We start from the raw sequence: 25,527 nt of genomic DNA, 5'->3' as shown, positions 1-25,527 counted from the left end.
ATGATAAAAAAATTTTAATTACGAAGATATTTCAAGAAAACAACCTGACCGGGTCATTTTTGACCCACTTTTGGAAGGTTGGGGTAGTAACACAAAAACTAAAATTTCTTAAAATGTATAAAAAGTACGTTTAAAAATGTGAATGGCATGATATCAAAAATATGTTTTTTGAGGAATACCTGGAATATGAAATGATAAAAAATTTTAATTACAAAGATATTTCAAGAAAACAACCTGACCGGGTCATTTTTTACCCACTTATGGAAGGTTGGGGTAGTAACACAAAAACTAAAATTTCTTAAAATTTATAAAAAGTACGTTTAAAAATGTGAATGGCATGATATCAAAAATATGTTTTTTGAGGAATACCTGGAATATGAAATGATAAAAAAAATTCATTACGAAGATATTTCAAGAAAACAACCTGACCGGGTCATTTTTGACCCACTTATGGAAGGTTGGGGTAGTAACACAAAAACTACAATTTCTTAAAATGTATAAAAGGTGAGTTAAAAATCTGAACGGCAGCATATCAAAAACATGTTTTTTTTAGGAATACCTGGAATATGAAATGATAAAAAAATTCATTATGAAGATATTTCAAGAAAACAACCTGACCGGGTCATTTTTGACCCACCTATGGAAGGTTTGGGGTAGTAACACAAAAACTAAAATTTCTTAAAATGTATAAAAGGTAAGTTAAAAATGTGAATGGCATGATATCAAAAACATGTTTTTTTTTAGGAATACCTGGAATATGAAATGATAAAAAAAATTCATTATGAAGATATTTCAAGAAAACAACCTGACCGGGTCATTTTTGACCCACTTATGGAAGGTTGGGGTAGTAACACAAAAACTAAAATTTTTTAAAATGTATTAAAGATAAGTTAAAAATGTGAATGGCATGATATCAAAAACATGTTTTTTGAGGAATACCTGGAATATGAAATGATAAAAAAAAATTCATTACGAAGATATTTCAAGAAAACAACCTGACCGGGTCATTTTTGACCCACCTATGGAAGGTTTGGGGTAGTAACACAAAAACTAAAATTTCTTAAAATGTATAAAAGGTAAGTTAAAAATGTGAATGGCATGATATCAAAAACATGTTTTTTTTTAGGAATACCTGGAATATGAAATGATAAAAAAAATTCATTATGAAGATATTTCAAGAAAACAACCTGACCGGGTCATTTTTTACCCACTTATGGAAGATTGGGGTAGTAACACAAAAACTAAAATTTCTTAAAATGTATAAAAGATAAGTTAAAAATGTGAACGGCATGCTATCAAAAACATGTTTTTGATATTGACATGTTTTTGGAGACGCGTTTCATGTTCTGTGCTTTTGGTCTGTTTCTTCCGTCATACTTTGATTAATGGCAGTGCATTCTGGGAAAAAAAAACTGTCACTCCCTGAAGTTTGATGCTTCCCCTCAAATGAGAAAGATAAAAGAACTCTTCTGACACATTGCAAGATCTTCTTACCCTCCTTCAGTCTGTTTTTAAGTCTTCAAAGATTTGATTTAAAGCTGGTAATTTTGATTTTTTTTGGTTTTATTTGATTGTACAAAACAAACCGTCAACAGTGTTTTTCATTGCCGGGGGGGGGGGGTTACCCATGAGGATCCCCTTACTTTGTGGTGGGACGGGCATTTAACTAAATGTCCTTCATATGCGATGACGAAAACAATCAATCGCTTTATTGCTGTTTTTGTAAATATACTGGAACCCACATAAGTCGGTTCTTGCTCATGTCAACCACCTCGTCATCATCCCGGTCCACCATGTTCTTATTATTGCTAAAGGGTGCCCGCCCAAATCAACATGCATGATCAATCGATTTTTTGGACTTAAAATTTGAAACCGACAAGTAATTCCCGTGAAACCTCAGCAGCTCAGTTTGATGAGAATATGCATAAAATCTAAAAAAAATTAATAAATTAATAAAGGGAAATATGACTCCTGTTTACATGCTCCACAGAAGGGTAATAACTTCCCAACTTCCCAAAGCTAAGTCATATTAGTCAGGGTCTATGGTAATTTATGGTAATTGCTTAGACTACTAATATGCTGAGACTTGCTCAACAGCGCCTCCGCTGGTTGTAGCCATGTAGTGTACAGCATGTTAATCTATGTCATAACATATTGAAATACAAGTTAAATACATACATGTTACATTGACACTGCATGAAGACATCAACTCAAGCATCTCCCATTCTGTGCGGAAGTGGTACATTTTTGGCCTCTTAAGTTGAGAAGAAGGGCTGCACGGCGGACGTGTGGTTAGCGCGCAGACCTCACAGCTAGGAGACACGGGTTCAATTCCACCCTCGGTTCCGATATTTCTGTATGGAGTTTGCATGTTCTCCCCGTGCATGCGTGGGTTTTTTCCGGGTACTCCGGTTTCCTCCCACATTCCAAAAAAAAAAACATGGGATAGGCTGGGATAGGCTCCAGCATTCCCTGAGACACTCGTGAGGATAAGCGGTAGAAAAAGAATGAATGAATAATAGATATCAAGGCTACACGGTGGTCGAGTGGTTAGCCCGCAGGGCTCACAGCTAGGAGACCCAGGTTCAATTCCAACCTCGGTTCCAATATCTCTGTGTGGAGTTTGCATGCGTGGGTTTTCTCCGGGTACTCCGGTTTCCTCCCACATTCCAAAAAAAACATGCTAGGTTAATTAGCGACTCCAAATTGTCCATAGGTATGAATGTGAGTGTGAATGGTTGTTTGTCTATATGTGCCCTGTGATTGGCTGGCCACCAGTCCAGGGTGTACCCCGCCTCTCGCCCCAAAAGACAGCTGGGATAGGCTCCAGCGTCCCTGCGACACTCGTGAGGATAAGCGGTAGAAAAAGAATGAATGAATAATAGATATCAAGGCTACACGGTGGACGAGTGGTTAGCGTGCAGGGCTCACAGCTCGGAGACCCGGGTTCAATTCCATCCTCGGTTCCAATATCTCTGTGTGGAGTTTGCATGCGTGGGTTTTCTCCGGGTACTCCGGTTTCCTCCCACATTCCAAAAAAAACATGCTAGGTTAATTAGCGACTCCAAATTGTCCATAGCTATGAATGTGAGTGTGAATGGTTGTTTGTCTATATGTGCCCTGTGATTGGTCATTTGGAATTGATTCATATGTTCATGACAATCCGTAAACTGTGACTCTTTTCTTCCAGTGTCACTCCACCCATCCTTGGTCAACGTCCACATCCAGCACCCTCCAGAGGCCAAGGTCCGCATCCACCAGGTGGCTCGTGTGCAGCCAGGTCAGAGGTTACCCACCACGGAGGGGGTCCACTCTGTCCAGCAGCGTTCTCAGCCCGGTAACGGCCACGATCCAACTGTGGAGCACAGCAGGAGACACAACGGACACCACGTGGACCACGAAAGATCACATCAGAATGGACACGTGGGAAGATGCTTTCAGGAGACGGTTGATGGACAGGTAGGTCAAGTGGTTTATTCTGTGGTGTGTAGTAGGTTCTCAAAGCAAAACTTATGTTCCCGTCACGTCCTCAGTCTTAAGTTGGCGTGTGGATGTGGTGGTCATATTCAAGACCTCAATGTGGGCACGTTTGGGTACACCCGCCTACACTAGTGGCCAGCCAATCACAGGGCACATAGAGACAAACAACCATTCACACTCACATTCATACCTATGGACAATTTGGAGTCGCTAATTAACCTAGCATGTTTTTTTGGAATGTGGGAGGAAACCGGAGTACCCGGAAAAAACCCACGCATGCACGGGGAGAACATGCCAACTCCACACAGAGATGGCAGAGGGTGGAATTGAACTCGGGTCTCCTGGCTGTGAGGCCAACGTGATAACCACTCATATACCGTGTAGCCTTGATATCTATTATTCATTCATTCCTTTTCTACCGCATATCCTCACGAGGGTCGTGGGGGGTGCTGGAGCCTATCCCAGCTGTCTTCGTGGCGAGAGGCGGGGTACACCCTGGACTGGTGGCCAGCCAATCACAGGGCACATATAGTCAAACAACCATTCACACTCACATTCATACCTATGGACAATTTGGAGTCGCTAATTAACCTAGCATGTTTTTTTGGAATGTGGGAGGAAACCGGAGTACCCGGAAAAAACCCACGCATGCACGGGGAGAACATGCAAACTCCACACAGAGATGTCCAAGGGTGGAATTGAACTCTGGTCTCCGGGCTGTGAGGCCTGCGCGCTAACCACTCGTCCACCGTGCAGCCATGAATCAATCAATCATTCATTCATTTTCCTCCGGAGTGTCACAGGGGGTGCTGGAGCCTATCCCAGGAGGGGTACACCCTGGACTGGTGGCCAGCCAATCACAGGGCACATATAGACAAACAACCATTCACACTCACATTCATACCTATGGACAATTTGGAGTCGCTAATTAGCCTAGCATGTTTTTTTGGAATGTGGGAGGAAACCGGAGTACCCGCATGCACGGGGAGAACACGCAAACTCCACACAGATATGGCAGATGGTGGAATTGAACTCGGGTCTCCTAGCTGTGAGGCCTGCGTGCTAACCACTTGTACACCGTGCAGCCTGTCTAATGATAGTTTAGTTGAATTTTCTGCAAAGGATAATGCAATATAATCGGTAGAAAATGAACATTTCTGGGTTATTGCAATTTTTTTTATTTAATTTACTTAAAATTGTAAGAAATTTTAAGCTACTGTCAACTGTGTGACTTTAAGGTTCTACTGTATTGTTTTTATTATGGAATCTTTTGAGGTTTTGGACAGATTTCTCACTTTTTTTTTTTTTTTTTTGGATTGCTGCAAGGCATTAAATTCCTTCAGGGGTTTAGTGCTTTTTTATTTATATTTTTTTTATTAAATTCTCATGTTGCTGCAAAGTTATGCACAATAGTGTTTATTATTCATGTTTGTGTGCATTCCATTATAGCTTTTCCACTGTTGTCCTCCGTCCAATTGACCAATTCTGTAAAAGAATGTCTTTCCTTTTTATAAACCTCTGCTGGCCAAAATTCACTCAGTTCTGTAAGGAATTTATTCCTAATTAGCCAAATGTTCTCGTTCCAAATGCCAGGAGGTTTAGAGCTGTCCATGAAACTTAACGTCCCAGTATTCCCAATACTGTCATAGCTCTTTCTGGGCATGCATTAACGTGTGCAATTGTGTAGCCAAGTCGGGTTTCTTAGATTTTTTTTTTGTGTGTTTTTGCAGTGTGGCAAACCCCTGCCAGGCCTAACCAAACAGGATGATTGCTGTGGAAGCGTGGGGGCCTCCTGGGGTTTGAACAAGTGCCACAAGTGTCCAACTAAACCAGGTAAGCCAATTCGAGTTTCTGGCATCACTCAATTTCTCAACTGGGGGAAACGTGGGGGATGATTCGGGAAAAATGAACACCTGAGTGCACCTGAATGCCTCAACAAATGCATATTATATTAAGAAGAGGGTATTGGTTCTTAGGGTTAGGACACCATGGAAAGATTCCGGTCAGATTATGGACACTTCATACTTAACAAGCAGGATCAAAACCAGCTTTTTTTAGGAATGGTGCATTCGGATCCATCACATAACTGGATGCTATTAAGACGAAGGTAGTGGTTCTTAGGGTTGGGACACCATGGAAAGATTCCGGTCAGATTATGGACATTTCATTCTTCATACAAGCAGGATCAAAACCAGCTTTTTTTTTAGGAATGGTGCATTCGGATGCATCACATAACTGGATGCTATTAAGAAGAGGGTAGTGGTTCTTAGGGTTAGGACACCATGGAAAGATTCCGGTCAGATTATGGACACTTCATACTTAACAAGCAGGATTAAAACCATCTTTTTTTTAGGAACGGTGCATTCGGATGCATCACATAACTGGATGCTATTAAGATGAAGGTATTGGTTCTTAGGGTTGGGACACCATGGAAAGATTCCGGTCAGATTATGGACACTTCATACTTAACAAGCAGGATCAAAACCATCTTTTTTTAGGAATGGTGCATTCGGATGCATCACATAACTGGATGCTATTAAGAAGAGGGTAGTGGTTCTTAGGGTTGGGACACCATGGAAAGATTCCGGTCAGATTATGGACACTTCATACTTAAGCAGGATCAAAACCAGCTTTTTTTTAGGAATGGTGCATTCGGATGCATCACATAACTGGATGCTATTAAGAAGAAGGTAGTGGTTCTTAGGGTTAGGAGACCATGGAAAGATTCCGGTCAGATTATGGACACGTCATACTTTATACAAGAAGGATCAAAACCAGCGTTTTTTTTTAGGAATGGTGCATTCGGATGCATCACATAACTGGATGCTATTAAGAAGAGGTTAGTGGTTCTTAGAGTTGGGACACCATGGAAAGATTCCGGTCAGATTATGGACACTTCATACTTAACAAGCAGGATCGAAACCAGCTTTTTTTTTAGGAATGGTGCATTCGGATGCATCACATAACTGGATGCTATTAAGAAGAGGGTAGTGGTTCTTAGGGTTGGGACACCATGGAAAGATTCCGATCAGATTATGGACACTTCATACTTAACAAGCAGATCAAAACCAGCTTTTTTTTTTAGGAATGATGCATTTGGGTGCATCACATAACTCCTTCGGCAAAGGTTTTTGCTGCATTCAGGGACCCTTGGAAATCATAGCAAACACACTCACAGCCCCAATCATGTGATATTTACAAAGCCAACCGCTTGCTGCTCATAACAGTAAGACAATGTTATTAAAAGTTGTACATCGATGTTAAACAAATGGACTTTGGGGCAGATACCGCTTCATCACGATTGTTAAACCTTCCCCTTCAATTTGGTTTGACATGAACATGTGGGGAAAAAATCTGAAGCTCAAATTAAATCCATTCCAAGGGAAGGATGCCAACATCAGAGTGGAATAAAAAAATATGTAAGATGATATTTATTAGTGCTCATGTCAAACTTTATCCTAATGTCACCATACAAAATACATATTTTAGATCCAGAATGACATTAAAATGAATGAACCAATGAGTAACTCTATACAGCTTCCCATGCTGTACACTGACTACTATATCTAAGTTTCATGTATATAGTATAGTCCCATGTGAAGATAAGTATAGAAGATAAGTACCGTATTTTCTGCACTATACATAAGTCGCTCCATGCCAAAAACGCATAATTAGGTAAAAAAAAACATACATAAGTCGCACTGGAGTATAAGTCGCACAAGGCCAAAAATGCATAATTAGGTAAAAAAACAAACATATATAAGTTGCACTGGAGTATAAGTCGCACAAGGCCAAAAATGCATAATTAGGTAGAAAAAAACATACATAAGTCGCACTGGAGTATAAGTCACATAAGGCCAAAAACGCATAATTAGGTAGAAAAAAACATACATAAGTCGCACTGGAGTATAAGTTGCACAATGCCAAAAACGCATAATTAGGTAGAAAAAAACATACATAAGTCGCACGGGAGTATAAGTCGCATGAGGCCAAAAATGCATAATTAGGTTAAAAAAACATATATAAGTCGCATTGGAGTATAAGTTGCACAAGGCCAAAAATGCATAATTAGGTAAAAAAAAAACATACATAAGTCGCACTGGAGTATAAGTCACACAAGGCCGAAAATGCATAATTGGGTAAAAAAAAAACATACATAGGTCACACTGGAGTATAAGTCACACAAGGCCAAAAACGCATAATTAGGTTAAAAAAAACATATATAAGTCGCACTGGAGTATAAGTCGCACAATGCCAAAAATGCATAATTAGGTAAAAAAAAAAAAACATACATAAGTCGCACTGGAGTATAAGTCGCATTTATTTTATTTATTTTAATTCATGTTTATTTTTTTAAATATTTTTTTTATTTAAAAAATATTTTTTTTATTTAAAAAAATATTTTTTTATTTTAAAAAATAAACATGAACAAAAAAGGTGTCCAGTGTTTATGTAACATAAACAGTTTTTTCATTTATAAGTCGCTCCGGAGTATAAGTCGCAGGAACGGCCAACCTATGAAAAAAGGTGCGACTTATATTCCATAAAATCCGGTATACAGTACCATAAACAATCAGTAGGCATAGATTAGTGTCATCTGTGCCATGAATTGTTATTATTTACTAGATTATTTGATATTCTAGTTTTATCTGGCTAATTACCCAAACCAGGGAGTACCAGAAAAAGGGACTTTTTTTTAGTGCAGTTTCTCATCTTAATTCCTGTTTATTGTTTCCTGTGTTGGTCAGTGACACCCATTAATTTTCAGCTGCAGATGTTTATAATTGGCGGATATTTTGAACGTTTATCACAGGCTTAAACAGTACCGGCAAGTGAAGATAATTACCCAACTCGGTTGTCATTAGGTCTGCGAAACGACTGCGATTATCCGAACCCGACTATCCCCAGAGTTGTAAAAAAAAAAAAAAAAAAAAAAAAAAAAAAAAATGAAGTGCTTTTTTTTTTTTTTTTGCTTCCATAAAATTGAATGAAAGCATGAAGATGAGAGCATGAAACGTGCGCCACCCACCCTGCGGGCACGAGGAAGCGGCGGTTGAGGAAATGAACACACGTAATTCAGCTGCTTTCCGACCCAAACTGCGGTAGGTTTGAGAAAGAGCAGCAGGCTGGTTGCATGTTGACAAGCTGGGTGGGTGGTGACACGTCTCGCTGTGGGTGAAGACTCTTACTCAACTTGACAGTCATGGGTGTTATTCAGAGGGGGGGGGAAGCAGCAGTAGTGGCATATTTGGTATATATATATATATATATATTTTTTTTGTCTTTACTCAATGGCGTTGAAGCTAAACCCGCTAATGTCAATCGGCTGTCAAGCTGTGTTGAATTCCTTAATCCAGGGGTCTCAAACTCAATTTACCTGGGGGCCACTGGAGCTAGGGTCTGGGCAAGGCTGGGCCGCATCAGGTTTTCAAAAAAAAAAAATTTTTTTTATTAAAAACAGAAAAATAAAGATAGAAAAAATTCCACTGTTCTCAAATATCTTAATTTTTATTTTTCTGCACAAAATAAGATGAAAAATAAATCAAGAATAAAGAAAATAGTAATAAATCCGTAATAAATCAATATAATAATAATAATAAAACGGCAAATAATAAAAACTTAAGAAACCACATATAGTTGGTGGGTAGACAAATTATTTTTTTCAGATTAAAATGAACAAAGCATTATTAGAACCCTGTAGACATGACAAAACACGACTTTTTTTTATTTATACTTTTTTTATTTACAACATATTGTGCAACTGCAGGGTCTCGAGACACATGCTAACTCGCAAACTAGAGAGCTATAGCGACCTAAACGGTAGCCTTCAAGTTATTTCCTTTCAACTTAAATAGCCAAAAACTTACCACTTCCACACGGATAGGGAGGATAACTATTAACAGTTATTTAACCTTTAACATGAACATTAATCAAACGTAATAATTTTTTTCTGGGTACATGATACCATACAGCAGGGGTCTCAAACTCAATTTACTTGGGCGCCACTGGAGCTAGGGTCTGGGCCGCATCAGGTTTTCCAAAAACAAAACAAAAAAAAAAACGAATTTATTAAAAACAAAAAAAATTAAAAAAAACTTCGCTTTGGTTCCAATTTTCTACAATAAAAGCTCTGATAAAACATTCCACTGTTCTCAAATATCTTAATTTTTATTTTTCTACACAAAATAAGATGAAAAATAAATAAACAAATCAAGAATAAAGAAAATCAATCAATCAGTAATAAATAAATATAATAATAATAATAAAAACTTAAGAAACCACATATAGTTGGTGCGTAGACAAATTATTTTTTTCAGATTAAAATGAACAAATCATTATTAGAGCCCTGTAGACATGACAAAACACGACTTTTTTTATTTATACTTTTTTTATTTACAACATATTGCGCAACTGCAGGGTCTCGAGACACATGCTAACTCGCAAACTAGAGAGCTATAGCGACCTAAACGGTAGCCTTCAAGTTATTTCCTTTCAACTTAAATAGCCAAAAACTTACCACTTCCACACGGATAGGGAGGATAACTATTAACAGTTATTTAACCTTTAACATGAACATTAATCAAACGTAATAATTTTTTTCTGGGTACATGATACCATACAGCATCCATATCAAACATTAAACTTTCATATCAAGGCGGGGGCCTCAAAGTAGTGTCCTGCGGGCCACATTTGGCCCGCGGGCCGCTTGTTTGAGACCCCTGCCTTAATCAGAATCAGATCTTTTGCATCCCTTCCGTACATCAGAGATGTATTCTTTTCTCCAACAATGAAGTTCCAATCTGTGTTGCCTCGCAGATGTTTTCCTACGTTCCTTTGAAGTTCTCCGTCAAGTTTGTGGTATCCTATGTAGACCCGGGTCTCTCAGGTCACACGCAGGCTGAAAGAAAGAAGAGAAGCTAAAAATGAAGTCATATTTCGATGTCACTCCAGTCTTGGAGGGAACTTTAATAAGAGAAGTGCTTTGAATTCCTGAGTGTTATTGTTCTCACTTTGGACACTTTGGCTCCATCTTTAAGCTGCATTCTTCCCTCCGTGGTGTTTGACAGGAATTATACGGAACCAAAGGGGGGGGGGGGGGGGGACAGCCCCTGAAAAATGTTACCGCTCTTTTACTGTCATGGGGTCAGTTGTCAGTGTGCCATGTGGACTAAGAGTCGTACAGTTTTATAGGAGTCTCCGCTGTGTCTTGTTTAGTATGCGCTAATGATGTCATGGCGGCACAGTTTTCCAGGCATTTGTAAGACGGGTCGCAAAACTACTGTTGATGATATGTGAGTAGGCGACATGATTATTATTTTTTTTATGACAATTACTGACCATTTCAGTATCAAAACAAGAATAAGATGTGTATACCCTCCAGATTGAGGTCCGTACGTGTGAGGACACTGATGATCTCATGATAAAGTAAAAAAAAACAGGACTCAGCCAATTTTTTTATGAATAAAAATAAAAATAAAAATAAAAATAAAAATAAAAATAAAAATAAAAATAAAAATAAAAATAAAAATAAAAATAAAAATAAAAATAAAAATAAAAATAAAAATAAAAATAAAAATAAAAATAAAAATTTATTATGGAAAGCAGGAAGTGAACAAATGTAACAGTTACTGATTGTAAAAGTACCAGATGGAGGGGTAGGATTTAATAAGCTTTGCTTCTTCCTACTCCTTTTGGACATGTGGAACTGGGAACTGATTATGGGATGCATTCAATTGTAATCTGATGCATGTTCAAATGAAATAAAACCATTAAAAAAAAATTTAAAGTTGAAAAAAAAATGTAAATTAAAAAAATATAATTTAATAAAATTAAACTATATTAGGAAAGCAGGAAGTGAACAAATGTAACAGTTCTGACAGGAACTGTGAACTGATTATGTGATGCACTCAATTGTAATCTGATGCATGTTCAAATGAAATAAAACCATTTAAAAAAAATTACAAAAATTAAAAAAAAAATTATGTATTTTTTAATTAAATATTTTTAAAAATAAATAAAAAAATACAATTAAATAAAATACAATTATATTAGGAAAGCAGGAAGTGAACAAATGTAACAGTTACTGATTGTAAAAGTACCAGATGGAGGGGTAGGATTTAATAAGCTTTGCTTCTTCCTACTCCTTTTGGACATGTGGAACTGTGAACTGATTATGGGATGCATTCTATTGTAATCTGATGCATGTTCAAATGAAATTAAACCATTAAAAAAATGTAAATAAAAAAAATTAAAAAGCACATTTAAAAAAAATAATAATTAAAAAAATAAAATAAAAAAAACTTAAATTATTTGTATCATTATATGTTGAAATAAAATTAAACCATTAAAAAAATAATAAAAAAAATTAAAAAACACATTTAAAAAAAAAACTTAATGGAAAGCAGGAAGTGAACAAATGTAACAGTTACTGATTGTAAAAGTACCAGATGGAGGGGTAGGATTTAATAAGCTTTGCTTCTTCCTACTCCTTTTGGACATGTGGAACTGGGAACTGATTATGGGATGCATTCAATTGTAATCCGATGCATGTTCAAAAGAAATTAAACCATTAAAAAAAATGTAAATAAAAAAAATTAAAAAGCACATTTAAAAAAAATAATAATTAAAAAAATACAATAAAAAAAACTTAAATTATTTGTATCATTATATGTTGAAATAAAATTAAACCATTTTAAAAAATAATAAAAAAAATAAAAAAACACATTTAAAAAAAAAACTTAATGGAAAGCAGGAAGTGAACAAATGTAACAGTTACTGATTGTAAAAGTACCAGATGGAGGGGTAGGATTTAATAAGCTTTGCTTCTTCCTACTCCTTTTGGACATGTGGAGCTGTGAACTGATTATGTGATGCATTCAATTGTAATCTGATGACAAAGTTCCGTACTTTGGATAATGAGATCCATATCAACCAGATAATCAACTTCTTCTCTGGGTCTGATGAGAAGGTGCATGGAGAAGAAGTGCAGAAGAATTAGTTATCATTTTTGTATGTCAGGCAATGGTCAAGAAAAGGTATTTTTTTATACATAGGTCGCACAAACACGGACTCCGGTTACTAAGACAAATAAATCCTTTCAAATCTCCGAGCCAGGATTGTGTTGCAATGATAGGGGTTGTATAGGAATGTTTTTTTTTAATAAATTCATCTCAGGTTCCCATGGCGAACTTTGCAAAGTCAGAGTCCGTTAGCATGACTCTTGGAAGCCCTGACTTCATTCGGTATTCAACAGTTTTTGGAATTCCATTACTTTTTTTTATTCAGCTGTCAATTGCTGGGACGCTTCCCTGTTTGTGACTCTTCCATGTATGAGATGATGGAAGGCTGACCCGTGGAACTAACATCAGAGGTCTCCTGGGGACTTTAGTAACCATGACACGCCCACAGAGGGACTTCCTTGGGGCCAACAGGGTCTGAGTGGTGTGTCTGGGAGTTGGACTCACTACTGCGTCAAGCATTGTCTACTGATGTAGGGGTACACCCTGGACTGGTGGCCGGCCAATCACAGGGCACATATAGTCAAACAACCATTCACACTCACATTCATACCTATGGACAATTTGGAGTCGCTAATTAACCTAGCATGTTTTTTTCGGAATGTGGGAGGAAACCGGAGTACCCGGACGGGGAGAACATGCAAACTCCACACAGAGATGGCCAAGGGTGGAATCGAACCCTGGTCTCTTAGCCGTGAGGCCTGCGCGCCAACCACTCGACCACCGTGTAGCCTTGATATCTATTATTCATTCTTTTTCTACCGCTTATCCTCATGAGGGTCCCGGGGGTGCTGGAGCCTATCCCAGCTGTCTTTTGGGCGAGAGGCGGGGTACACCCTGGACTGGTGGCCAGCCAATCACAGGGCACATATAGTCAAACAACCATTCACACTCACATTCATACCTATGGACAATTTGGAGTCGCTAATTAACCTAGCATGTTTTTGGAATGTGGGAGGAAACCGGAGTACCCGGAGAAAACAGAAGATAAGCTCTCATTGCTGTTTGATGGCCTTATTTCATGTCTTTATGCCGCACACCATGCACACTCACACAATTGGAGAAGATCATTTCAATGGCACCCATTCGTCTATCACTTGGGTCATGGGTATGCTGGAGCCTATCCCAGCTGTCTTGGAGCGAGAGGCGGGGTACACCCTGGACTGGTGGCCAGCCAATCACAGGGCACATATAGACAAACAACCATTCACACTCAAATTCATAACTATGGACAATTTGGAGTCGCTAATTAACCTAGCATGTTTTTGGAATGTGGGAGGAAACCGGGGGGAACATGCAAACTCCACACAGAGATGTGTGGAATTGAACCCTTGTCTCCTAGCAGTGAGGTCTGCATGCTAACCACTCGATCACCGTGCAGCTTTGATCAAACAGATCAAAGTTGGTTAATGGCCAAAAGGAACCAGAGGTGGTTGCGCGGTGGTTGAGTGGTTAGCGCACATACCTCACAGCTAAGAAACCAGGGTTCGATTCCACCCTCGGCGATCTCTGTGTGGAGTTTGCATGTTTTCGATGGTTGCACGGCGGTTGAGTGGTTAGCGCGCAGACCTCACGGCTAAGAGACCAGGGTTCGATTCCACCCTCGGCCATCTCTGTGTGGAGTTTGCATGTTCTCCACCGTGCATGCGTGGGTTTTCTCCGGGTACTCCGGTTTCCTCCCACATTCCAAAAAAACATGCTAGGTTAATTAGCGACTCCAAATTGTCCATAGGTATGAATGTGAGTGTGAATGGTTGTTTGTCTATATGTGCCCTGTGATTGGCTGGCCACCAGTCCAGGGTGTACCCCTGCTAAAGATGTCAAATCACGTTTTGTATTCATTATTGTTGACTTTATGGTATTGCATCACATTTCAGCAGCCCGGTTAATCAGTGTGGTTTAATCACATTGAGAAATAAATCCCAGTTAAAGCCTGATACATTTTCAAACTGGTCTTGTATTTCATAATTGGATACATGCGACAGTGAGCATACTTTTTTTTAATTATTATTTTATTGGGAATTTATCCTGGCATGTCTTGTTTTGGAACCAACCCCAGGTAGTTAATACTCCACAGTCAATGTTTGAGATTAGCGAGGAATGTGCATCTGCTTTAAATGTTAGTCTGATGTAGATACACACCCATTCGCATTAGCCATTTAAGCTAAACAGTCAAATTACACACAGGAAAATACTACTTAGTAAAGATATGATATGGAATATTGATAAAGTAAAAACAACCAGTACTAAAAAAAATTAAAATTAAAATTAAAATTAAAATTAAAATTAAAATTAAAATTAAAATTAAAATTAAAATTAAAATTAAAATTAAAATTAAAATTAAAATTAAAATTAAAATTAAAATTAAAATTATACCTTAAACTGTATTATGGAAAGCAGGAAGTGAACAAATGTAACAGTTACTGATTGTAAAAGTACCAGATGGAGGGGTAGGATTTAATAAGCTTTGCTTCTTCCTACTCCTTTTGGACATGTGGAACTGTGAAGTGATTATGTGATGCACTCAATTGTAATCTGATGCATGTTCAAATGAAATAAAACCATAAAAAAATTAAAACAATTAAAAACATTTTTTTAATTAAAAAAAATAAAGTACATTTTTTTATTTAAAAAAATAAATTAAGAAAATAAATAAAAATATTTTTTCAAGCTTTTTCTTTAATTAAAAAAATCTGATGCATGTTCAAATGAAATAAAACCATTAAAAAAATTAAATTTTTTTTTCCTGTTGTATTTTTTAATAAAAAAAATTAAAAAATAAGTAAATAAAAAAATACAATTAAATAAAATTAAATCATATTTGGAAAGGCAGGAAGTGAACAAATGTAACAGTTACTGATTGTAAAAGTACCAGATGGAGGGGTAGGATTTAATAAGCTTTGCTTCTTCCTACTCCTTTTGGACATGTGGAACTGGGAACTGATTATGGGATGCATTCAATTGTAATCTGATGCATGTTCAAATGAAATAAAACCATTGAAACAATTAAAAACATTTTTTAATTAAAAAAATAAAATACATTTTTTTTAATTAAAAAAATTAATTAAAAAAATAAATTTAAAAAAATAATAATATAAAAAATGTGATGCATGTTCAAATGAAATAAAACCATTAAAACAATTAAATACATTTTTTAATTAAAAAAATAAAATAAATTTTTTTAATTAAAAAAATTAATTAAAAAAATAAATTTTAAAAAATGTTAAAGTTTTTTTTTAATATTAAAAAATCTGATGCATGTTCAAATGAAATAAAACCATTACCATTACCTGCCATGTGTTATTTCTGGTGTTAAATCTGACACGAAAAAAAACCAAATCTGTGCCGCTTGTCAACTGAAGGACGCCGATGTCAATCTCATATGTCAAAAACGGATCCGTTTTTCTGTTCACGGCCTGTGATGTAACCGACTGACAAGCCTGTCGCGTGCCAAGGAGACATTCTCCTTTCAAAGCAAACAACTTCCCCCTTCGAGCCGTTCTCTCCAATCAAGTGTGGAGACCAAAGCCAAAAGAAGATGGCTTTGGCGTCTCACAGAGTCAGAAGATTTAAACCCCGTTATGGTGATTAGAGCGTTCTTTTTTTGTTTTTTTTTTACTCCGTGTGGCACCAGTTTATTCCGTGGCAGCATATCAGAAAGCAAATTACTGGAAAGGGGTCCTTCCTGGAGAGGTCTTGGTCTCGGTGATGGTTCTTTTCCTACATGGAGGCAGCCTGTTGAAAATAGTGGGAAGATTTGCTCCGTTTCCCGCTTTTTGAATGGCATCTACCCGATCTTCCTCGTCCATTTTACAATCCCAAATGTTCTCAGGTTTTTTTTTTTCCAGTGAGGCATTGGGAGAAGCTCAATGCTAACTTTGTTTCCCAGGCAGATCCCCACGGATCTGATCCCATTTATTGACAGGGTAGACTTTTTGAATCATCCGCAAGAACAGGGTGGTCCTTTAGGAAATTTTAGATTTTAGTCCAGCTGAGGAACCCATCTGAGAATAAAATCTACTTTGTCAGCCATCATCAGCTTTCGGTGTTTACTTATGTTTTGCATAAGCCGTCCTTTCATTCCAATACCCTCAGCAGGGTCTTCTTGATCCAAAAAAGCAAGACTTTAATCAGATTTAGGACAGCGCCACCAATTTGAATTGCATCGTACAAGTCGAGCAATTCAAGCAGATATTATTCAACGGTTGCCAGTGGCATTCAGGGAACAATTGAATGGAGACAGACAAAATTAGTCAAGGGTGGCAAAGTCTTTTGTGGATCCGGGATGAATGCACGGACAACAATTGGAAGTGGTTTCTCCGTACATTCAGTGGATGCGGACCAGTCTGCGTTTAAGCTCATTGTAACCAAGGGCGACGCTAATGATGCGGGGATTGAAATCAGTCTTGCAAGCCACTGCCTGTGAAATGGTAATGGTAATGGTAATGGTTTAATTTCATTTGAACATGCATCAGATTACAATTGAATGCATCCCATAATCAGTTCACAGTTCCACATGTCCAAAAGGAGTAGGAAGAAGCAAAGCTTATTAAATCCTACCCCTCCATCTGGTACTTTTACAATCAGTAACTGTTACATTTGTTCACTTCCTGCTTTCCTAATATAATTTAATTTTATTTAATTGTATTTTTTTAATTAAATATTTTTTTTATTCTTTTAATTTTTTTTAAATTTTAATTTTTTAAAATTTTATTTTTAAAACGTTTTTTCAATGGTTTTTATTTCCCATAATCAGTTCACAGTTCCACATGTCCAAAAGGAGTAGGAAGAAGCAAAGCTTATTAAATCCTACCCCTCTATCTGGTACTTTTACAATCAGTAACTGTTACATTTGTTCACTTCCTGCTTTCCTAATATAATTTAATTTTATTTACTTGTGTTTTTTTAATTAAATATTTATTATTTTTTAATTTTTTTTTAATTTTAATTTTTTTAATTTTATTTTTTATTTTTTAAAACGTTTTTTCAATGGTTTTTATTTCCCATAATCAGTTCACAGTTCCACATGTCCAAAAGGAGTAGGAAGAAGCAAAGCTTATTAAATCCTACCCCTCCATCTGGTACTTTTACAATCAGTAACTGTTACATTTGTTCACTTCCTGCCTTTCTAATATAGTTTTATTATATTTTTTTAATTCAAAAAAAATTTTTTTTTAATTTTTTTTATCCTTATGCATTATTTTAGCTGTTTGAAGATGAACTATATCAGCAAATTGAAGTATTTGCGATTTTAGAAATAAGGAGTTAGTATGTTCTCTGTAGGCGGCATTATGAATTATCCTTACTGACCTTTTTTTTGCAGTACATTTAGCGAGTGAAGATTGCTTTTATAGTTATTAGCCCATATTTCCACACAATAAATAAGATATGGTAGAACCAGAGAGCAATAAAGAGTGTGGAGTGATTTCTGATTGAGAACAAATTATGGAACACAAGACTCTAGACTGGTTACTTCAGGGCACAAGACTACAAGACTATGGTTCTGTAGATGTCATATGAAGTGCTGCATCTCGTAACGATGCCAGGATGAACTCAGCGAACTCGAACGCATCGTCTCTTGATCCAGACATGTCAAAATTTGTTCCTGGAAGTGATCATCTCCTTTGAATAATAAGCTTTATTGAGACCGATCTCTCCCACTGGGTTTTCCCTTGGCATGTGAGCCCTGCTGTCACTCAGGTCAGACTTTCCCTGATCCGGTCTCGGCGGGACATCATGCCCAGCACCGTGCCACAACAGCTCATTACTCAGAAACTTTGCAGGCAGATTATAGGAAGGGTGGTGGAGGAACATGATAAGCCGGGGGGGGCGTCACTCTGACACAATCCGCACCCCCCCACTGACCCACTTCTGCTCTATCGAACCCTCAGGTACATGGAACCTGCTTGGTCTACTGGGTCACAGCAGGACCAAAACAGCTTCCTCATTCCCAGGAAGCTTCCATGTGGCACACATTCCGGTCACTCCTGGGAAAGTGGCACTGATTGGGTATCGGAATGACTAAACATATATGGACTAAACCATTGTTGCACACTTAGGGAACTTAAGATTGGTTGGTACCACTAGACCACCACAGTTGGTACCGTCTCTTTAAATCGATGTAGAAACAAAAAATGTATTAATTTTGTTTTTGACATAATTTAAATTATCTTATTCGGTTTGAAAACAATGTTTTTCTTTATTTTTCTCAAGCTGCTTCCTCTTAAGTTTTCTGGCACTACTTCACACTTTGAAAATCCAAGGACTAAACCATTCATTCATTCAGAGGCGGGGTACACCCTGGACTGGCGCCGATCCGGTGGACTCCTAGCATCATTGGCGCAACTTGGCTCGCTCCATTACATTCCAGTGGATTCCAATAGGCACATTGTTTGTGACATTTGGTTCCACTTGGTGGAAGATTTGAAATGTTTTGAAATTTTCTTGCTGCCGAACTCAATTTTTGCCGCCGTTATGAGCCACCACGAGGCAGTTGGGAGGCGGTTTGAGCCACTGCATGCCACTAGGCACCTTATTGGCGACACTAAGCGAACTGGCACCAACTGGCGCCGGCCCAGTGGACTCTTAGCATCACAACATTTATTCATTTTCTACCGCTTATCCTCACGAGGGTCGCGGGGGGTGCTGGAGCCTATCCCAGCTGTCTTGGGGTGAGAGGCGGGGTACACCCTGGACTGGTGGCCAGCCAATCACAGGGCACATATAGACAAACAACCATTCACACTCACATTCATACCTATGGACAATTTGGAGTCGCTAATTAACCTAGCATGTTTTTGGAATGTGGGAGGAAACCGCGGAGAACATGCAAACTCCACACAGAGATGGCCGAGGGTGGAATTGAACCCTAGTCTCCTAGCAGTGAGGTCTGCGCGCTAACCACTCGACCACCGTGCAGCTTTAATCAAACAGACACTTGTTAATGGTCAAAAGGAACCACAAGTGGCTGCACGGTGGTTGAGTGGTTAGCGCACAGACCTCACAGCTAAGAGACCAGGGTTCAATTCCACCCTCGGCCATCTCTGTGTGGAGTTTGCATGTTGTACCTGTGCATGCGTGGGTTTTCTCCGGGTACTCTGGTGGTTGTGCTAACCACACAACCACCGTGCAGCTTGACTAAAGCATATATTTTTTAATTATTATTATTTTGTATTTATTTATAATTTATTAATATTTAATATTTTTATATATTTTTTTATATATCCACTTGCCTGGGCATTCCACCTGGAGTACACCCATCGAGGCTCCAGGGGAGGCGGGGAAGTCTAGCGGGGAACTGGACTTCATACAATCCCAAAATGGTGTATGGAGCCTGGTCATACTGGCGAGGTGTTCCACCTGGTGCATGCCCCCCGAGAGGTTCCAGGGAAGGCGGGGAAGTGCAGAACGGAACTGGGCCAGGAAATAGTGCCTGGAGTCCGGCCAGAATGGTGGCTATTTTTTTCCGGTCGGTGGTCTGGCCATAGAAACTAGGAATTGAAATTTGAAAATTTGAACAATCCCGGGAGAACTGGCTCCCATTGAGGCTCAAAACCTGATACCCAGCCCCAGTTCCCACACAGTTGGTGGCATGTCATGTAAGATGAGGAATGAACATGCAGGGGGTTGGAAGAGGTCTTGTCCAACCCATAATGAAGTAATTGTTGATTTAGCTTGGGTCCTCATACAACATTGCGGAATGACATTGGTTTAATTTTAATTTAATTTTAATTTAATTTTAATTTATTTTTTTTTATTTTTTTGAATTTTTTTGAATTTTTTTAAATTAAAAAAATTTATTTTATTTTATTTTTTATTTTTTAAATGTATTTTTTTTGTCACGTACCGAAGTACGAGGTGATATGACCATCCAATGACATAATGACTCATACGTCAATATCAATACTAGCTCAAAAACTCAAAATTATACGATATCTCATTTTTTTGCCGATGTCATATTATCGAATATCCCTGAATAAGAAGTATTAGAAAAATTAAAATTAAAATTAAAATTAAAATTAAAATTAAAATTAAAATTAAAATTAAAATTAAAATTAAAATTAAAATTAAAATTAAAATTAAAATTAAAATTAAAATTAAAATTAAAATTAAAATCTCCCTGTTCATGCGTGGGTTTTCTCCGGGTACTCCGGTTTCCTCCCACATTCCAAAAACATGCTAGGTTAATTAGCGACTCCAAATTGTCCGTAGGTATGAATGTGAGTGTGAATGGTTGTTTGTCTATATGTGCCCTGTGATTGGCTGGCGACCAGTCCAGGGTGTACCCCGCCTTTTAATTAAAATTAAAATTAAAATTAAAATTAAAATTAAAATTAAAATTAAAATTAAAATTAAAATTAAAATTAAAATTAAAATTAAAATTAAAATTAAAATTAAAATTAAAATTAAAATTAAAATTAAAATTAAAATTAAAATTAGTAGGAAAATACAGATTTTTTTTTTTTTTTTTTTTACAAAAATGTTGTAATATTGTGAGTTTGTTCCATCATCAAGTCTTTCAATGGCCAGATGTATTTTTCCAGATTGGCACAGTAGCTGGGACCATTTTTGACATTAAAAATTCAGATTATTCTTGTAATAAATGTCGCTCTTTTATTGTGGAAAATTGATTCAATTCATTTTTTGTCACCGTAGGACTGACCAGGATCCTAGGATCCTACAAATATTAGATTATATAGGATTATTTTGGAAGACGTGGGCTGTATTGTATAAAAACTTCTTCCATCCATACTTTCATTTATTGGGAGTGTAGCACTATGTAGCGAGCAGCAAAGCCACACACATGAACCCGCAGACAAACGGAGAGCGTGACTTGCTTGCTTTTGCCACATGATTGACCACATTGACCTGATGTGTATGTTTAATGGAGCATCCCGGGGTTTTAACCTGGTGCTGAATGACAAACGGCGTGATGTTTTCAGACAGTCTGTCACTGATAATATGGCTTCACTTGGGGCTTGAACCGAAACGGCGAAGTTGCCATTGCATTTGTAGTGTCGTTAATTCTAAAGGTCAGCGCTGTCACGGGGGGGGGGCTTCCTCGATAAATTGACGTATGAACGCTGTCTTCATGCGTCCCCTTGGGATTGCGGAGAATTCCAAGTAATATAATTATACATGACGTCGAGTGTTATTGCTATGTACATTCTACTGGATGGTAGTACTGCTGTCTTATAAAAATGGGGATCACTTTCCATAAATTCACTTTTCGGGTTCCCGTGGGGCCCCCTAGCTGTGGGTCCCCTCGTTTTTTTTCCTCTTGCCAAGATGCTCACATCTGTAAGTTATATGTTCGCTCTCTTAACATGAGATAGTTTGTCTACCTCTGAGATGAATGTGATGCTTTGTTCCCCGGAATATGATGTGCATTACTTGTGTTTTTGTGTTCTGTCTCCTTCTCTTTACAGCGTATGCGGTGATTGCAAATGGACAAGTGGAATGTCCTGCAGGCTACAAAAGAATGAACGTCACACACTGTCAAGGTAAGCAACCAACTGATGTAAAAAACTGCATATGAGTTAGTATGGTTTCCTTTCAATTGGACCCCCAGACCCCCAGACCCCCGTCCCCGACCACAGTTATTGGGTTCAATGAGAATGTCCGTCCGTGTAAAATGAACTGTGATAATAAAATAAATGTTCAAATTATAATAATTCACATCTCCTATTCTCATAAAGTACGTTTATTTTTAGACCAAAAAGCCATTGTCTAGGGGTGGGCAAACTACGGCCCAGAGGCCACATGTGTGGCCCGCTAAGAATTTCAATCTGGCCCACCAGTTGCTTCTAAAGCAGGGGTCTCAAACTCAATTTACTTGGGGGTCCACTGGAGCTCGGGTCTGGGTCAGACTAGGCCGCATCAGGTTTTAAAAAAAAAATAAAAAAATAAACGCATTTATTAAAAACAAAAAAATTTTAAATTTTTTTTAAAAACTTCGCTTTCAATAAAAGCTATGATAAAACATTCTACTGTTCTCAAATATCTTATTTTTTATTTTTCTACACAAAATAAGATAAAAAATAAACAAATCAAGAATAAAGAAAATCAATCAATCATAAATAACTAAATATAATAATAATAAAATGGCAAATAATAAAAAACTTGTTGGTGAGTAGACAAATTATTTTTTTCACATTAAAATGAACAAAGCATTATTAGAGCCCTGTAGACATGACAAAACACGACTATAGTCACATTTATACTCTTTTTATTTACAACATATTGCGCAACTGCAGGGTCTTGCGACACATGCTAACTCGCAAACTAGAGAGCTAGCGACCTAAACGGTAGCCTTCAAGTTATTTCCTTTCAACTTAAACAGCCAAAAACTTACCACTTCCACACGGATAGGGAGGATAACTATTAACAGTTATTTAACCTTTAACATGAACATTAATCAAACGTAATAATTTTTTCTGGGTACATGATACCATACAGCATCCGTATCAAACTTGCACGGGCCGCACTAACATTAAACTTTCATATCAAGGCGGGGGCCTCAAACTAGTGTCCTGCGGGCCACATGCGTGTTTGAGACCCCTGTTCTAAAATATTTAAACCTTTAACATACAACCTGGCAACATGACTTTAGAGTAGTCAGTCATGTTGTAGTCAGCTACACTACCGCTCAAAAGTTTGGGATCACTTCGGAAATTTTGAGAGAAGCACAAACTGGGTCTAACAAGGACGCAAAAACGATGCGCAACTGTGAAAGAAGACAAATATCTAAGAGTGTGTAGTTGCTACTTGCATGCTTATTCTCATTACTCCTAGACTACCGTTGAAAAGTTTGGGATCACTTGGAAATGTATTTTTTTTCCAAAGAAAATCACATTTTCTAACAAGGACACAAAAACGATGCGCATATTTGAGTGTAGTGTGTAGTTTTAAGACAAATACGCCTCACAGGTCGTCACTAAATAGCACCCGTCAAACACCAGTGTCGGTATCAACAGTGATGCTGGACTTTATGGCAGGACTACCAAGAAAAAAAACATCTCATCTGGCCAAAAATTGTCATTGAAAGTCAGTGTCAATCCCGGTCAACGCAGCAGCAGACTGCAACAATAGCACTAATCTGGGACTCAACCAAACCGGGGATTAAAGACCCCATGTGATGAAGGCTGACCTGAATTCTAATCAGAAAGCAAGACTCCTTCAACCAAAACCAGCACCATCGCCATCACGGTTTTTGTTTGTTTTCAATTGTATGCAGGATCTCACAAAAGGGAGTCCACCATTCACACTGTATATTTATTATAAATTGGTTTTCGCGTTACAATAACAAACTTTGACCTCTGGTTCTTGTCTGGCACTCAAACTGACCATTTTATCTTATCGACTCTGGAGATGCACGCTCGATTCCCCATGAACAAAAAGACTCACTGAACTCAGTTCATTCATTCATCAACATCTGCCCGACTATCTCGCTTGTCGATACGAAGGTTATCTCGCATTCCACGTCGCGGTCGATTCCTGCGTGCGTGTGTTTTATTCGTGTCATCACTCCTTCCTGAATTTTATAGCGTTGTTGTAATTTTATACTTCATCACCTCCGAGCGGGCCTTGGGCGGTGTGTAAATGTGCGATATTTTCTCACCTTTCAGTGTGTAAATGATGACATCATTGTCGGTCTGCCGATGTATGTTTGTTTTGTTTTTTTTTTATGTATGTTTTTTTTTTTTTTACCTAATTACGCATTTTTGGCCTTGTGTGACTTATATTCCAGTGCGACTTATGTATTTTTTTTTCTACCTAATTATGCATTTTTGGCTTTGTGTGACTTATACTCCAGTGCGACTATGTATGTTTTTTCTACCGAATTATGCATTTTTGGCCTTGTGCGACTTATGTATGTTTTTTTTACCTAATTACGCATTTTTGGCCTTGTGCGACTTATACTCCAGTGTGACTTATGTATGTTTTTTCTACCGAATTATGCATTTTTGGCCTTGTGCGACTTATACTCCAGTGCGACTTATGTATGTTTTTTTCTACCTAATTATGCATTTTTGGCCTTGTGCAACTTTTACTCCAGTGCGACTTATGCATGTTTTTTTTTCCTACCTAATTATGCATTTTTGGCCTTGTGTGACTAATACTCCAGTGCGACTTATGTATGTTTTTTTTCTACCTAATTACGCATTTTTGGCCATGTGCGATTTATACTCCAGTGCGACTTATGTATGTTTTTTCTACCGAATTATGCATTTTTGGCCTTGTGTGACTTATACTCCAGTGCGACTTATGTATGTTTTTTTCTACCTAATTATGCATTTTTGGCCTTGTGTGACTTATACTCCAGTGCGACTTATGTATGTTTTTTTCTACCTAATTATGCATTTTTGGCCTTGTGTGACTTATACTCCAGTGTGACTTATGTATGTTTTTTCTACCGAATTATGCATTTTTGGCCTTGTGCGACTTATGTATGTTTTTTTTACCTAATTACGCATTTTTGGTCTTGTGCGACTTACACTCCAGTGTGACTTATGTATGTTTTTTCTACCGAATTATGCATTTTTGGCCTTGTGCGACTTATACTCCAGTGCGACTTATGTATGTTTTTTTCTACCTAATTATGCATTTTTGGCCTTGTGCAACTTTTACTCCAGTGCGACTTATGCATGTTTTTTTTCCTACCTAATTATGCATTTTTGGCCTTGTGTGACTAATACTCCAGTGCGACTTATGTATGTTTTTTTTCTACCTAATTACGCATTTTTGGCCATGTGCGATTTATACTCCAGTGCGACTTATGTATGTTTTTTCTACCGAATTATGCATTTTTGGCCTTGTGCGACTTATACTCCAGTGCGACTTATGTATGTTTTTTTTTTTTTTACCTAATTACGCATTTTTGGCCTTGTGCGACTTATGTATATGTTTTTATTCTATTCTTTTATTTAACCTACAAATGTGTCGGATCATTTTTTTGACACTTTATGTATGTTTTCCATGAGAAAACTTATGAAGACAACTGAGAAAGATGGAAAATCACACAAAGCTT

The 25,527-nt window shown here is 37.6% G+C and overlaps 1 protein-coding gene across 4 annotated transcripts in view; it reads left to right on the top strand.

Annotated features, from left to right (window-relative positions):
- LOC131139964 (latent-transforming growth factor beta-binding protein 2-like) overlaps window positions 1–25,527 on the top strand; it is a 169,949-nt gene that overhangs the window by 80,495 nt on the left and 63,927 nt on the right. For all 4 annotated transcript variants that reach the window (XM_058089942.1, XM_058089941.1, XM_058089940.1 and 1 more), the window contains 3 exons: window positions 3,191–3,459; window positions 5,211–5,313; window positions 21,926–22,000. In XM_058089942.1, the coding sequence (XP_057945925.1) occupies window positions 3,191–3,459; window positions 5,211–5,313; window positions 21,926–22,000 (447 nt within the window). The remainder of the gene's footprint in view (window positions 1–3,190; window positions 3,460–5,210; window positions 5,314–21,925; window positions 22,001–25,527) is intronic.

Source organism: Doryrhamphus excisus, chromosome 13, assembly GCF_030265055.1.
Source record: "Doryrhamphus excisus isolate RoL2022-K1 chromosome 13, RoL_Dexc_1.0, whole genome shotgun sequence".
In the NCBI taxonomy this organism is placed as follows: Eukaryota; Metazoa; Chordata; class Actinopteri; order Syngnathiformes; family Syngnathidae; genus Doryrhamphus; species Doryrhamphus excisus.
Note: the sequence above shows the minus strand (reverse complement) of the source record. Positions and strands in the feature narration are given on the sequence as shown.